The 16,662-nt window shown below is 39.4% G+C and overlaps 1 protein-coding gene across 4 annotated transcripts in view; it reads right to left on the minus strand.

Annotated features, from left to right (window-relative positions):
- The window catches only part of shisa6a (shisa family member 6a), a 527,218-nt gene that overhangs the window by 42,977 nt on the left and 467,579 nt on the right, over positions 1-16,662 (minus strand). For all 4 annotated transcript variants that reach the window (XM_088000481.1, XM_088000483.1, XM_088000482.1 and 1 more), the window contains one exon: positions 193-255. In XM_088000481.1, the coding sequence (XP_087856607.1) occupies positions 193-255 (63 nt within the window). The remainder of the gene's footprint in view (positions 1-192; positions 256-16,662) is intronic.

Below are 16,662 nucleotides of genomic sequence, written 5' to 3' on the forward strand. Positions count from 1 at the left end.
TTTGATATGTATAAATTCTGAGTTTATGTTATGTATTTAAAATAATGTAAAAACAGCCTTAATCTGTTGAATCAGCCAGTTCAGAGAATTTATGTCTGAACATTAACTTGTGTTAAAGGGTGAGCAATGAATGAAAAAAATATAATTGATTCAGAGCCCTTTACCTCAACAATGCAAACACTTTATACTTACCATTTGTGGGAGTTCGAGTTGGACTGATCAGTCCTAAATGGTTATAATTGTGTTGATGATTACCTGCAACATAAGGAAACAAGGAGTAAAGCTAAATATAAGCAATTTATATGTCTCTAAACATAATTTTAATTGTGCATGATTGGGAACAAACTTATGCAGCAAAATACAGACTCAATATTTGCACTATCACTGATTTATTGATTTTCGCATTATTGTTGTAATTCACTTGTGATAGGAACAAACAGAAAACAGAGAAAAGTTGCTTTTCCTTCAGTCATCGAGAAAGGTTCCCCTTTATGAACTAAGGTTCCTCATTCAAATAAAGATATAGGGCAGGTTCTTGTAGCTGGAAGGTTGATAATAGGACTTCCAGTTTGAGAGAAACAATAGAAAGGGTCAATAAGGGAAAGGGCACTTCAATATGGAGGTATTCTCCCTTCAACAAATTAAACTGTTGTTTACTGTGGGGGAGACCCTCAGCAGGGTGACCTGTAAATGGTTGTAAACTGGATCATGTAGGGAAGGTACGTACGCTTGCCTGGAGCATGGGTCCCTCACCCTACCAGTCAGCAGACACGTACTTCTGTCCCTCAGCAGAGCAGAAACATGATCGCCAACTGGAAAGTTTGAGTTGAACTCCTCTAATGGGGCACTGAGGATTGTATCAGTACTAATTGCTGGGTAATGCCGCTAACCTCAATTCTGTCTTAATAAAAATGTCACATGAGTGGGATAGATCCAGGGCATGACATAACACCCAGAGGTAGATTATTCTGAATCTGGTTGAAAAAGGAGCGTTGCTCCGAAAGCTAGTGTGCTTCCAATTAAACCTATTGGACTATAACCTGGTGTTGTGTGATTTTTAACTTTGTACACCCCAGTCCAACACCGGCATCTCCAAATCGTGGTTGAAGAATGACGGTGAAAATTGCAAATGTGCAAACTCCAGATCAACTTGGGAGGGGGGGTGGGAGGGATGGTGTGGAGGCATCATTAGCAATTCATAGTCACTTGTAGCTGATCAAAGTAGAATATGTGAGAAATCATTATCACTTAACTGAACTCTATTGTTCAAACTGATTACCATAATAAGCACAGCACAGAATTGAGCAGATTTGTAATTGGAAGCAATGACAACAAGGTATAACATAATTAATAGCAGATTGCAACACACTGGTATCACAACATGAGCAGTTTGAATTTACACAACAAATGCAGCTACAACAATGTCACAGTGTATGGGAACTACATCCCAGACATAATCTTTAATCTAATCACTCAGACAGGGAGGTTTCAGCAGATCATTTAGTTGATATACAGTTGAACACTTTCACTCATCTCCTTTTCTCGTGCTCAGTGACTTGTGTGACAGCTCTACTGTAGCTGCTCTCTAAACAGTTTGACACTGTTGATCTTGTTTACTTGCACCAGTAAAATTTGGCTCCTCTCTCCACGTTGTTGAAAAGTCTTATTACTTCACACTGTTATCAAATGTTCTTCCTTTGTTGCAATGTTTTCAATTGAAGATTCACTAAAAGGTGCAGAAGCAATCCTCAACAAGAAGATGAAGCCAGAATGGAAAGAAAACTGAATCGGAGGCATAATCAACACTCCAACTTTCTGACCCTGCACTTGGTTCTAGTAGTGATGTTTGCCTAATGCGTTTCTTCATATGGTAAATCCATTTGCAGCTTAACAAGGTCTGTGAACCATCAGAATAAATACTATTCATCTGTTGGAAGAGATCATAGTCATTTTTCAGTTTATGCTGATTTCTGAACAATCAGAGATTGCATTCTCAAAGTTGAGCCAGAAGGTAATTTATACAAATCCCACTCCAACTGTTACTGGGGTGCTGCATTGTCATGGGCATTGTTCTATGAATACGAACAATGCATAAGAACAAGGCTTTTCTTGGGATTATGCACGATGAAGAGGAGGGAAAATGTCTGGAAAATATTCAGGCTAGCATACATTCCTCATTTAATAGGGTCAAAACACATAATTTGGCCATTAATGTCATTGCTGATTGTGGGATCTTGCTATGCATAATTTGACTGCCATGTTTCCTTATAGTACAATAGTAAGTACACTTCAAATGCAATTGTTAATGAAGTCCTTTAGGTAATGCCAAAATTGTAACACTTACAAAAAAATTCAAGTAGAATCATAGAATTTTACAGTACAGAAGAGGACCATTCGATCTATCATGTCTGTGCAGACTCCCAAAGTACTACCCAGCTACCTCCTTTTTCATTCTTATTTTCTTCTCAATATCCTTTTGTCATCCAGGGTATTGTAGCTTTAGATACCCCATATTTATTTCTCATGGCTATGTACCTAGCTTGCACCCTATTCATCTCCTTTTTGAAATTCTCTCATTTTTCATCTATGTTTGTTCTTTTTTAACATCTCAATTTCTTTATATTTCCTTACAAAATGAAGGGTTATGCCTGAAATGTTAATTTTCTTGCTCCTCAGATGCTGTGCCTTTTCCAGTGCCACACTGTATCGATTCTTTCTTTACAAGATTACTGGCAAAATTACTTTTTCACTGACTTTTTGAAATTGACTCATTTAACTCCTGATAAAGGGTTTTTGCCCGAAACATTAATTTTCCTGCTCCTTGGATGCTGCCTGACCTGTTGTGCTTTTCCAGCACCACTCTAATCTTGACTCTAATCTCCAGCATCTGCAGTCCTCACTTTCACCTCATTTAATGGATGTCTAACAGTAGTCAGCAATGCTGCTGGGCTAACTTTACACAATAACCAAAATGGTCTGCAAAGAACAGTTTCAAAATGTGTTTTTATGAAAGTAATAAAAGAACACATTCAATGATATTTCAATCAATTGAACACATAATTGCACTTACATCCATTGATAAGTATTGTGAAGCATCTGTGAGAACCTCTCTCTAAACATTCTGAGAAAGCGTCACTGGACTATGATTTGTCTTCGAGGTAATCTCTCCATGCTCCAGGCTCACTGCCTTTATTCCTGATGAAGGGCTTTTGCCCGAAACGTCGATTTCGAAGCTCCTTGGATGCTGCCTGAACTGCTGTGCTCTTCCAGCACCACTAATCCAGAATATGATTTCTCTTCACAGATGCTACCAGACCTGTTGAGCTTTTCCACCAACTTCAGTTTTTGTTTCAAATTTACACCATCAGCAATTTTTTGAGTTTTTATTCCCTCTAAACATACTTTGCCAAAAGACAATTCATGCTCATTTAATATCTATTTCTGCCAAGTCACTTGCTGCCCTCCTTGAAGTACCTCATCTGTATTTAAACAGTCTCTTTGTAGTACAGAAAGTGAGCATCAGTGAATATTGTTGAACTTTTCCGTTGTATAATCATCAGGACATATGCAAAAATGCAAATTTCAAAAGGAGCAACAATTGGACATAGGGACCTGCATCTTGTCCAAGCACTTCACACTTTTTTAATTAAATAAAAGCTTGGAAGAATACTAGTTTGCTGGAGAACTCTCTATGGCAACCCTTAACTTTTCTGAGTGACTTGCCAACCAGTCAGCTTCTTCTTCCATGCTGTTGGTCCCTTTGAAATTTGGTCCCTGGCCTGATGAGTGCAATCTCACAGGGGAGTGATTTCTTCTCTTCCATGCAGCAATGTTTCTCCTGCAGATTGCGAGGTTGATAATAACCAGAAAGAAATCCATTGTAAACTGAAGGCCCAGTACATACCACATTGAATAGGGAATGTAAATATTCCTTCAGTGTTTCTGCAGAACCGTTATACTGTTATACCCCAGATTGAACTCTCTACAGCCTGGTATCATTCCTCTTCTATCTCCCCCTTATTGTCTCCCTTGTCCTCATTCAATGGATTTTGACTATTTCTCTCTGGTGCTGTCCCCTCAGCCAAATGAAAATTCTGCCTTAGGAGTCTTTAACACATCTTTGTCTTATCCCTCTAAGATGGAGTTAATGCGAGATTCAGAAGCTGGGTGACAAAAACTATAAATCATAAATCTTTTATGAAGTTTAGCCTGCTATATTTTCAATGTCATACAAACTCTTGCACAATAATGCCTTAGAATGGAAGACTTAAAACAATAAGAATATTTTACAATTAGTCCCATATGCAAGAATGTTGCAGAAGTGGTCCACGGAAGCAAAGAATGATTCTTCACAATAATGTTCTGGTACAAATGACTTCTGTTAACAAGGGAGGTCATAAATCGCATCAAAAAAACTAATTGCAGGTACATTTTTGAATCTGACCTCAGGTCATAAACAAAAACGATTGATGGAACATAACCTGAAGTAATTACAGTCTGAATCACATCAGTCACCATTGGTTCTGGGTGAGCACACATATTGGGTTTCCTTGTGTTTGTTTTTTGACTTTTAATATGGAAAGAGAAATCAAAGCATTATTTGCTTTATTTTCTTGTCCGCTAAAAATGTGTAACAACATGCAATTTGCCATAAAGGTGAATTAAATTTTTTAATTGAACAAAGCTAGTTTTATGCTTCTTAATTACTTTGTGATGGTGTCTTTATTGTCGATACATCTTGGATCACCTGACACTTACCGCTTCATGAAACATTTTCAGAGTCATGAAGTCATAGAGATGCACAGCACGGAAACAGACCCTTCAGTCCAACTCGTCCATGCCGACAAGATATCCTAAAGTAATCTAGTCCCAGTTGCAGAGAGTTGGCCCATATCCCTCTAAACCCTTCCTATTCATATACCCATCCAGGTGCCTTTTAAATGCTGTAATTGTACCAGCTTCCACCACTTCCTCTGGCAGCTCATTCCATACATGCACAACCATCTGTGAGAAAAAGCTGTCCCTTAGGTCCCTTTTAAATTTTTCCCACCTCACCCTAAACCTATGCCTTCTAGCTCTGGACTCCCCCATCCCAGGGAAAATACCTTGTCTATTTATCCTATTCATGCCCCTCATGATTTTATAAACCTCTATACGGTCACCCCTCAGTGTCCAACACTTTAGTTGATTAATTTATTTTTACAATATTTGGTAGGCAGATTAGAACGAAAGTGAGGGCAGTGCTGAAACCCTTTAACAGAGGAATATGACTGAATTTATTGAGGGCAGTAAATATATGACTAGATGCTTACAATGGTACAAGGAAGTCATGTTAAAAACCCTGTTACTTGACAATTGGAGTGCCTGCTGTTGGAGACAGGTCACATGATGAATGGTCCATACAGAATTAAAAGTCAGTCACCAGTTAAAACAAAGGTGCAAGCTGTATGGATGAGATCATGGACTGCCTTTGTGCTGTCACTTGAGTCCCTCATAACTGAATCCACATGTCAAAACTTTGCTGGTTTTTAACTAAACATCATATTTGTTCATATTTCTTTTGAGTCCATCAACCCAGACACCAGCATAAGTTGGGAACTCCCACCCCCTCATGAAATATTGTCTGCAGTTGTTTCTCACACTGTTTTATCAAAATAAAGTTGCAGGGTTTGAATGTTGATGAGTAATTGAATGACAGCAAATGACTTCAGAGGCATCCATGCTAAGGTGGACCTTTGTCGTTGCAAGTTTTCCAGAAAAACCAGTGGATTGTATACAGAGCATTGTCCATTTCAGATAAAAGACAGGTCTCCTTTCTACAATACATGAAGGGGGTCCTGTGGCACAATGGGTTGCATCTTTGTCTCTGAGCCAGAAGCTCTGAATACTCAAAGGGTGTTCGTAACAAGGCCATACAGGTTGTGTGTTAATGTGTAAATTCTTTCAACATATGAAAATGATAGATGGCAAGAGTGGGAGACATTTCTCGTCATTCATGTGATGCAAAGAAAATCAGAAACTCTGTCATCACTATTCATAGTTTCTGGACTAAAATATACATGGAAGAGTGCACATTGCCACAAGAACTTGGACTTGAGTATTGGTTGACTCTGATGGTTGATCAGCCAACTTGGTCCAACAATGTCTATCCCTGTTCTGGGTGGAGTGGATTTGGGTCCTGTCTCTTTGCCCTCCGTATTGTGGAGGGTGTGGGACTGTGGATCAGTCCTGCCTTAGAGGAGAGAACTGCTGAAACAATGAGGGCATCACGGTGACATTCTGAATAACCTTTGGTCAATATTACTCAATACTGGAGTGCAAACACATTGAGTTCATGAAATCATGATGTAGATGTGAGGAGCTCTCACATCCATACGAGTGCAATCTTGAATACTATGCAATACCACTTTGAAGATATCTCCTCAAATGTTCACTGTGTCAGGAAGGGGTTATGAGCACTCAAGGTTTCTGACAACTTAACTAGTGCATGTGTCTGTACACATGACAGTGCACATTGCAAATCCAAACAGCTAGAAGAATACACAGTATTCTTCCCATCAAATGAAAGACCATGGAGGTTATAAATTATTCCCATTCCAAATGAATTATAGAGGCATAACCTAAAGAAGAGGCTGATCTCCTTTTCAGTCTGCACTTACTTATCTACACTAGTCCCAGTTACTAGTAGCAGACCCACTGCCTTGAATGTTACGCCATTTCAAGTGCTCATCCACATACTTTTTAAAGGTTGTGAGTTTTCCTGCCTCTCCTACCACCCAGGCAGTGCATTCCAGATTCCCGCTACCCTCTGGGTGAAAATATTTTCTGCAAATTCTCTCTAACCTCCTTTCACCTAATTAAGCCCCATCATTACTGACCCTTCAAAGTAGGGGGACTGTTGTTTCCTCTCCACCTTGTCCCTGCCCCATAATTATATACACTCCGCCAGGTCCACCTAAGCGTTTGCTTCTCTAAAGTAAACAACTTGAGCTGACCCAGGGTCTTTTCAGAATTGAAATGATTCCAGGTAACATCCTGGTGAATCTCCTTTTGCTCCCTCCATTGCAATCACATCCTTTCAATAATGTGGTGACCAGAGCCATACATGATACACCAACTGTAGTTGAACAAAAGTCCTGTAAGCTTCAACATAACCTTCCTGCTTTTATAATCTATGCCATGACTGATAAAGACAAGTGTTTTCTATGACTTTATAACTACCCTATCAACCTGCCTTATCACCTTCAAGGATCTGTGGACAAGCACCCCAAAATCCCTCTGTTCTTCTGAGTTTCCTAATGTCCTGTCATTCATTGAGTACTCCTTTGTCTTGTTACTTCTTACATAGTGCATGACCTCAAATGTTCAAGGGTTAAAGTCCATCTGCCATTGATTTGTCCACCTGACCAAAGCATCTATATCTTCCTATAACCTAAGATCTTCTTCCTCGCTATTAGCAAGAAGCTAATTGGCATAGGATCAACAAAATTAAAGAGGTAAACACAGGGTTCAAAGATTGGTATGGGAGAAATGGGTTCAGATTTTCAGGATATGGCACCAGTATTGGGGAAGAAGGGAGATGCTTCGATGGGACAGTCTCCACCTGAATCATGCTGGGACCAGAACTCTGGTGAAATGCATAACTAGAGCTCTGGTTAGGGCTTTAAACTAAATAGTGGATGTGGGGTGGGGTTTCAGTTACGTGGAAAATTATAAAATCAAAGGTAAAGGAGAAGATTAGATTGCTAGTTAGTGATAGGTTTGATTGTTGCCAGAAAATAAAAGGGATGTGCAGATTGTGTGAACATCACATTGTACCAACGAATCACAAAAGTGTAGGGAAATTCAATAATAGAACAAACGTTAAGACTTTGTAACTTAATGGATGAAGCATTTGGAATAAGGTAGATGAATTGATGTTGCAAATTGAGGTACATGAATATAATCTCACAGTCATTACAGAAACATGGTTACAAAGAGATCAAAACTGAGAACTTAATATTCAGGAATATTTGACCTTTCGGAGAGATAGGGGCATGGAAAGTATGATGGTGGCAGTATTATTAATAAGAGATGAAATTAAGAGAATTGTGGGAGATGGTCAAGGGTCAGATGATGTACATTTGGATGAAGGTTGTAAACAGCAATAGAATGAAGACATTAGTAGGGACAGTGTACAGACTGCCAAACAATAGCCACTCTGTGGGAAAGGCTATAAATCAACAAATAATAGGAGTATGAGAAATGAAAAGAGCAATAATCATGGGTGACTTGAATCTTCTTGTCAATGAGGTTAATCAAATTCATAGAGTATATTAAGGAGAATGTCCCATAGCAATATGTCATGAAGACATCGGAGTACAGGATATCTTGAATCAAGTAATGGGTAATGAGGCGAGTCTAATAAATAACCTCTGAGCAAAAGAATCTCCTCGGGACTAGTGATCATAATATGATAGAATTTAATATTCAATTCGAGAGTGAGAAAACTGTGTCTGATGTAAATAAAGGGAATTACAATGAAATTAGGGTAGAGTTAGCTGAAGTGGCCTGCACAGATAGATTAGCAGAAAGGACAGTAAACAAACAGTGGAAGACACTTAAGGGGGTAATACATGTCTCTCAGATAAAAATACATTCCATTAAGAAGGAAAGATTCTAAGAGAGGGATAAACCAACTATGGCTAACCAAGGAACTTAAGGAGAGCATTAAGTTGAACAAAAAAGCAGATAAGGAAACAATGATAGCCTTGAAGAGTGGTAAAAATTCTGGACAAGTGCCAGAGGATTGGAAAATTGCAAATCTGACACCATTACTCAAAAAGGAAGGAAGCAAAAAGTGGATAACAATAGGCTAATTTTCAAACTTCTATTGTTCAAAAAGTACTGGACTCAATAGCAGAACATTTGGAAAGTCATAATCTAAACAAGCAGAGTCAGCATGGCTTCATGAAAGGAAAATCATGTCTGACTAATTTATTAGAGTTTTTTTTGAGGAAGTCTCAACCGGAGTTGATTGAGTGGATTTCCAGAAAGCATTCAACAAGGTATATCATAAAAGGGGTAAGTCATAAAACAAGAGCCTATAATGATTGAGGTAATATATTGGTGTGAATAGAGACTTAACTAATGGAAAGTAAACAGTGAGTGGGTACATGAATGTACTGTAGCCAAATTTGAAGATGGTACAAAAATAGATGGAAAGGCAAGTTTCAAGAGGGATACAAACTAAGAGATATTGCTAGGTTCAGTAAGTGGGAAAATGTTGGCAAATGGAGTATAATAGGGGGAAATTTGAAGCTATTCAGCTTGGAAGGGAGAATAATAGGACAGAAAATTATTTAAAATAAGAAAAATGGCAGCAAGTGCAACATAAGGGGATTTGGGAGTACTTGTACACAAAGCCCAGCCCCAGTCGGTAATCAGGAAGGCTAAGGCAATGTTGGTCCTTTTCTCAGGGGGTTGGAGTATGACAGTAGGGAATTCTGCAGCTTTCCAAGGCACTGGTGAGACTACATGTGGAGAACTGTGAGCAGTTTTGGTCCCCTTAAAGAAGGACATCGTTTCGTTGAAGGCAGTTCAGAAAAGGTTAACTAGGCTGATCCTGGTATGGCAGGATAGTCTAATGACAAAATGCTAAACAGGTTGGGACAAAAATACCGTGCAAGAACTGGAACAAACACTACATTGGACAAACAGGCAGAATACTAGCCACCAGGATACATGAACACCAACTAGCCACAAAATGACATGACCTCTCTCACTAGTATCTTTACATACAGATAAGGAAGGACAACACATCCATCCTAGGACAAGCCAAACATAGACATGCACGAGAATTCCTAGAAGCATGGCATTCCATCTGGAACTCTATCAACAAACACATTGACCACCTCCTGAGAAAAAGAACCGGAAATGACATCACCACAGGAAATGACATCACCAACCCAAACATATAAATAGAAAGCAGGAATCATCAGCAGTGCTCGCCCAGACATCCACTGAAGATGTTACTTATTAGGGGACGAAACATCTTGGAAATGAACCTTCTATCTCAGCAAGCAAACCTACATCCAGAGATTGAGACTGTCTCTGGAGTTTTGAAGAATGACAGGTGAACACACTGAAACATATAGGATTCTTAGGGGGCTTGGCAGGGTAAATGCTGGAAGCATGATTCCCCTCATGGAAAGTATATGAGCAGAGGGCATAGTCTCAGAATAAAGGGGTGCTAGTTTAAGACTGATATTTGTGGGATTGGGGGGCGGTATTGGACAGGATTGGTTAGACGGGGTTGGGGGACGGTGTCGGACGGGTTTGGGGGGACGGTGTTGGAGGGGGGGTGCTGTGTAGGATCTTTGGAACTCCTTGCCACAGAGAGCTGTAGGGGCAGAGTCCTTGTGCATGTTTAAGTCTGAGATGTACAGGCTCATGAGCAGTAGGGGAATCAAGGGATACAGAGAATACACAGGAAAGTGGATGTGAGGAATGTTGGATCAACCATGGTGCTATTGAAGGCTCAAAGGGCCGAATGGCCTACTCCTGTTCCTATTTCTTATCCTTAACCACTTGGCAAATCCTTGTGCCATCTGCAAAATTTTATTATTCCTCAATTTCCCACAATTTCATTTATATAATTTATATACCTCCAGTTACACAAACAGCCTCCTACCTCTAAGCCAATTTTGGATCTATCTTGCCAAGTTACGCAGGATCCCATATGCTTTTACCTTCTTTATCATTCTCCCATGTGGGCCCTTGTCAAAGGCTTTGCAGAAATTGATATGAAGTATATTAATCATACTTACCTCATCTACACACCTGGTCACCCAGAAAAATTCAGTCAAATCTGTTAGGTGTGACCACCCTCTCACAAAGCCATACTAATTATTCCTGATCAAACATTACCTTTCCTAGGAAGATTAGTTCTTTCCTTTAGAACTCTCTCAAATAGTTTCCCTTTTGGAGTCTTATTGATGTGAGACTCTCTGGTCTGTAAATCCCTGGTTTATCCCAATTACCCTTCTTGAAAAGTTGAACCACATTAGCTGTCCTCCAGTTCTGGCCAGACAGGAATAAACAATTTGGGTCAGAACTACTGTGCATTTCTCCCTCACCTCTTAGATCAACCTGGGATATATCATCTGGTCCTGGGGGTATTTCCACTTTCAAGCCTACAAAACCTCCATGTTAATCTGCTCATGAATCTCACAGTCCCTCTCACCAAAATCTGTATCTACATTGTCCTTCTCCTGGGTGAGGATAGAGGTAAGCACTGGTCAACACCCACCCACACCCCACCCCCTCCCCCACACACACACACCCTGCCCAAAACGTCCTCCACACACAAACTGCTCTCTTGGTCACTAATTGGCCTTACTTTTTCTCTAGTTATCCTCCTTCCTTTAATATATTTGTAGAATATCTTGGGATTCTGTCTAATTTTACCCATCAGTCTTTTCTCATTGCCACTCTTTGCTCTTCAAATGTTTCTTAACATCTTCCCCGGCACTTTTTCATACTCCATAACAGCCTCTTGGTTTGCCCCCTTGCACCTGCTAAGAGCCTCTCTTTTCCTTCTGATCCAGGCTTGAATATTCCCTGATAGGGTTCTCTGGAGAGAAGGAAGAGGGCTTTAGAAAGCCACACCACTACCTTTCACTCTCCCCACCATACCTATTCTATAAGAGGTAAAAGAGAAAAATCTACCTTCTTGCTGTTGGATCTTTGAGTAGGAGGTATTGGTCCATAGTCTTTAGAATCCAGAAACTACTGGATTCTAATTGGCCAACAACTTCACTTTTGAGGCCTGCAATTGGCCAAGGTAATTGCCAAAGCAGACCAATCAGCTCCTAACAAGCTGACTGCTGTGGAGTTGGTTGAGTTTTTTCAAAGGTGGAAGTGGTGAGTTAGTAATCACCTAATATACCTACTTAATCTCAGAAAGAAAGGGTCCCGGCCACAATTTATAAATTTGCAGATAACATCAGGTTATATGAGTTGGGTTTTTGGTGGTTAGAAAGCTGGGGTGGAGAATGCTCATTTATGAAAACTGCAACAAATTAAAAGAAAACATTAGCAATTGTTAATTGGCATATACTTGACAAATTATTTCAACACAGAAAGTGGACAGAACTATATTTTAATATCTCATTACTTAAAAAAAAGAGATTTTAAACAGGATAAAGGAGCAAAGGGATCTGGGAGTGCAATAGCATAAACGGCTCAGAAAAGGGATGTAGGTTCATAAGGCCAGCCAAAAACAAAACAAGTATTAGAGCACATAAAACTAAAATGTAGAGAAGTCATCCTAAAATTTTATAGAAGCTTGGCTATACACAGCTGGAGTATTCTGTAGCAAACAGCCAAATCAGAAATTAAGCTCTTCACCTGCAGAATAGCTGGGGTGTGGAACTCACTAACACAGGGAATAGCTGAGGAAAATTTGTTGATGTATTCAAAGTTAAACTGGATAAGCTTATGTAGGAGAAGATAATAAAGGGTTAATGAAGATTAAATTAGATGAGAGAGGATAGGACCAGCTTGAATGGGGCACAAGTTCTGGCAGGACTAATTGAACTGAATGGTCCGTATCAAAACTGTAGAATCGATGTAATTCTATGTTAATATCTCACTTGTGATTTTTGAGATACATGAGCCTCACAGCAGGAGAAGCCCATATGGCCCTTCAGGTCTACTTCACCACTTGATAAGATCATAGCTGACCTGATTATGGTCTCAACTCCATGTTCCTGTCTGATGCCCTGAAACTCTTGATTTTATTGTTGATCAAAAACCAATCTGACTTAAACCGAATATTTTGAACCATGTGGCCTCCAATGCACTCTAGTAAAGAGAATTCCACAGATTAATCAGCCTTTGGGGAAAACAAAATCCTGATTTAAATTGGAAGCCCAGAATTTTTAAAGTGGGTGCCCTTTCTCCAGGGTAAATTCCTCTCGGCATCCATCACAACAAGTCCCCTCGGGATCTTATTTGTTTTAATAAAATTGCCTTTTACTGTTCAAAATCCCAATGGGTATAAGTCCAAATTACTCAACCCTTCCTCATAAAATAACCCTATATCCCAGGCATCAGTTAAATAAATATTCTCTGAACCGTTTCAAATGCAATTTTATCTTTTCTTCAGAAAAGAAACATTTTTCACACAATACTTCAGATACAGTCTCACCCAGGTCCTATATGGTTGCAGCAACACTTCCTATTTTATATTTGATTCCCCTTGTAATAAGCACCAAGGTTCCATTTGCCTTCTCTAATCACCTGCTTCACAACATTGTTTTTGTGTGATCCATGTGCCAGGACATCCAAATCCCTTCAAGCATGGAGTTCTATAGTCTCTCTCCATTCAAATAAATATACCACCTTTTTTTTCTTCTTGACAAAGTTTACAAGTTTACATTTTCCCACATCTATCTGCAAAGTCTTTACCTACTCACTTAGCCAATCCGAATTGTTTTGGTTTTGAATCCTTAAGACTCCAAATGCCCTCTTGCAAATGAACTGTCCTGCCTATCTTTGTGTCATCAGTAAAGTTAGTTGTCATACTATGGTCCTACATCCAAGTTGTTGATTCAATTTGTAAATTGTTGAGGCCCCAGCACATATCGTTGTGGTACTCTACTCATAACAGTTTGCCATTTATCCCTAGTCTCTGCTTCCTGTTAGCTAATCAAACTTCTATCTATGTCAATATGTTGCAACTCACAATTGATCTCTTATGTTGTCACCTTTGGTGGGGCATCTTACCATTTTGGAAATCCAACCATCACAACTACAAGCTTCCCTTCATAGCTTGTTAATTCCTTAAAGAACACTAAGATATTAATGAAACATGATTTCCATTTCCATAAAGCCATGTTGACTTTGCCTGATTGTATTATATCCGCTTTATATCCGCTATTACTTCCTTAAAAATAGATTCTAGCATTTTTAATATGACAGATGTAAGCATAACTGGCTTGCAGATTTTTTGTATTGTGTCTCCCTCTGTTCTCGAATAGACAAATTACATTAATCATTTTCTAATCTGTTGAATCCCTTCCAGAATCAGGAAAAGTTTCAAAAATTACAATCAATGCATCTGCTATACCTACAACCACTTCTTTTCCTGGGACCTACAATGAAAGCTATCGGATGCAGTGGACCTGTTAACTTTTAGAACTAATCTTTTTCTTTGTATCTTTTCCCTAATGATTGTGATTATTTAACTTCCTTCCTCTCTGGTGCTTCTTTATTTTCAAATTATAGAATCATAGAATCCCTACAGTGTTGAAACAAGCCATTTGGCCCATTGAGTCCACACTGCCTCTCCAAAAAGCATCTCACCCAGATCCAGGCCCCACCTATACCTGTAACCCTGCATTTCCCATGATTAACCCATCCAAATTACATATCCCTGAACACAATGGGCAATTTAGCATGGTCATTCCTCCTAATCTGCACAACTCTGGTCTGTGAGAGGAAACTGGAGCACCGAAAGGAAACGCTCGCAGACACGAGAAGAATGTGCAAACTCCACACATACAATCTGCCAAGGGTGGAATTGAATCCAGGTCCCTGGTGCTGTGAGGTGGCGTGCTAAGCATGGAGCACCATATACAACAAAACCAGATTCAACATTTCTGCGCTCTTTTCTTTTTTAAAACATTCATAAAAAAAACTCTTGCTGTCTGTTTTTATTTTGCTAGATAGCTTTCTCTTAAACTCTAATTTGCCCTTTTTATGAGTCATGCTTTGCTGGTTTCTGAATGACCACTAATCTTTATACTATTGCATATATTCCTATTTAATTTGATGCCATTTTTAACTTCCTTAGTTAGTAATGGCTAGTGCATTCTTCTCCGAGAGTATTTCTGTCTTAATGGAGTACCCATGCTGCAATGAAGGCAAAACAGTTGAATGTCCCCCAAAACCTCATTCTGTTGGTGAAATCCTATTATCTAAAACAATAGGAAATGCCAAAATGTAAAATATTGGGCAGAAAATGGAATGCATAGAAATGTTCCTTGAGGTAAATAAAATTACTCTTCAATTGGAGTTATCCACAGAGCTTTTGATAATAAGGGAAGAATTTAGAGTGTAGATTTTGATGGCAATGATTTATTGAAATTCTTCATTGTGATCTACACTTTGTGAGGTAAAATTAGCGGACAGAGGAAGGTTGCAGGTGTAGTTATACCAATAGACCTCTCTGCTTTATTCAAGTTCAAGAAATCAAACATTTCTACAAATTCAAATCTTGGGAGATCTTTGATCACATTCATGATCCAGCAAAATTACATTTATGCAGTTTTATTTTGCCAGGTTCAATATTTGAGCTTCATGCCTAGTCAGGAATTATCCTGGACAAATTGAGACAATTCATCAATATCTCAATTCTTAGTCAGCAATGTCTGTCAACAATAAATATCTTGAAGACAAAGGTGATAGGAATAGCTCTGATGATCAGGTGCAGAAAAATATGGAAATAAAGAACAATATTAGTTTTTGTCGTAAATATTGTTCTTCTCTTTCTTTTACCCCTTGAACAACAACTTGGTAGTGATATTCTCCAATACCAATTTCTTACCATCTCACTGTATGCAATTTTGAGATCTAAAGCACTGTCCCACATGTTGCAGACTGACTTGCTATCCCACAAATGAGCCACAGACTGATTCTTAACACTTCCCTACTGAGCTACAGAAATCTGGATTCCACATGGAGTCTTGGAGAATACATGGTATATTCAAAATGGCAGCTGGACACCAGATCTGGAAGTTAATACCTCATGTCTCATGGAAACTATTTTCACCCTCAAAAATGTGGCTTCTATGCATGGGAAATTTGAACTCAGCAGAACCATTTGAACAGAGTGCAGAGTTCAAACAAATCCAATTTCTGCTGGGTTAAGCTGAGGGTTAGGGTATTATCCCACAACGTGGAATCTTTTAATGTCAACATGATATCTCTTGAAATACTGAGTACTATATAGAACCGTAAAGTATCAATTTACCCAAGTCAGTCCTATAAAAATGATGGGGAAATAATTTGCATGTCTTTATAAGATTAAAAGAAAACATCTTTGATCCGTTTCAATAGCTGTTTGTTGATATTGGACATGAATACCACCATTACACGTGGGGACACCTCCCACCATGTACGTGGCAAGTACTCATGTGACTCAGCCTATGATGTCTATCTTATACGTTGCAGGCAAGGATGCCCTGAGGCATGGTACATTGGGGAAACGGAGCAAAGGCTACGGCAACGGATGAATGGGCACTGCACAACAATCAACAGACAGGAGTGATCTCTCCCAGTTGGAGAACACTTCAGCGGTCCAAGACATTCGACCTCGGACCTTCGGGTGACCATCCTCCAAGGCGGACTTCAGAACAGGCAGCAGTGAAAGGTGGCCGAGCAGAGGCTGATAGCTATGTTCTGTACCCATAGGGAGGGCATCAACTGGGACCTTGGGTTCATGTCACACTACAGGTGACCACCATTGCACTATACACACACACAGATGCTCCTAAACACATTCATACACACACGCACTCCTATACACACACATACATACAGACACAAGTATACACAGACAAGCACACACACACTCCTACAGATACACACACTACCACACTCTCACATGTATCCTCT

This window comes from Chiloscyllium plagiosum, unplaced genomic scaffold (assembly GCF_037043375.1).
Source record: "Chiloscyllium plagiosum isolate Xiang-an unplaced genomic scaffold, Cpla_swu_hap1 HiC_scaffold_25, whole genome shotgun sequence".
Taxonomy (NCBI): domain Eukaryota; kingdom Metazoa; phylum Chordata; class Chondrichthyes; order Orectolobiformes; family Hemiscylliidae; genus Chiloscyllium; species Chiloscyllium plagiosum.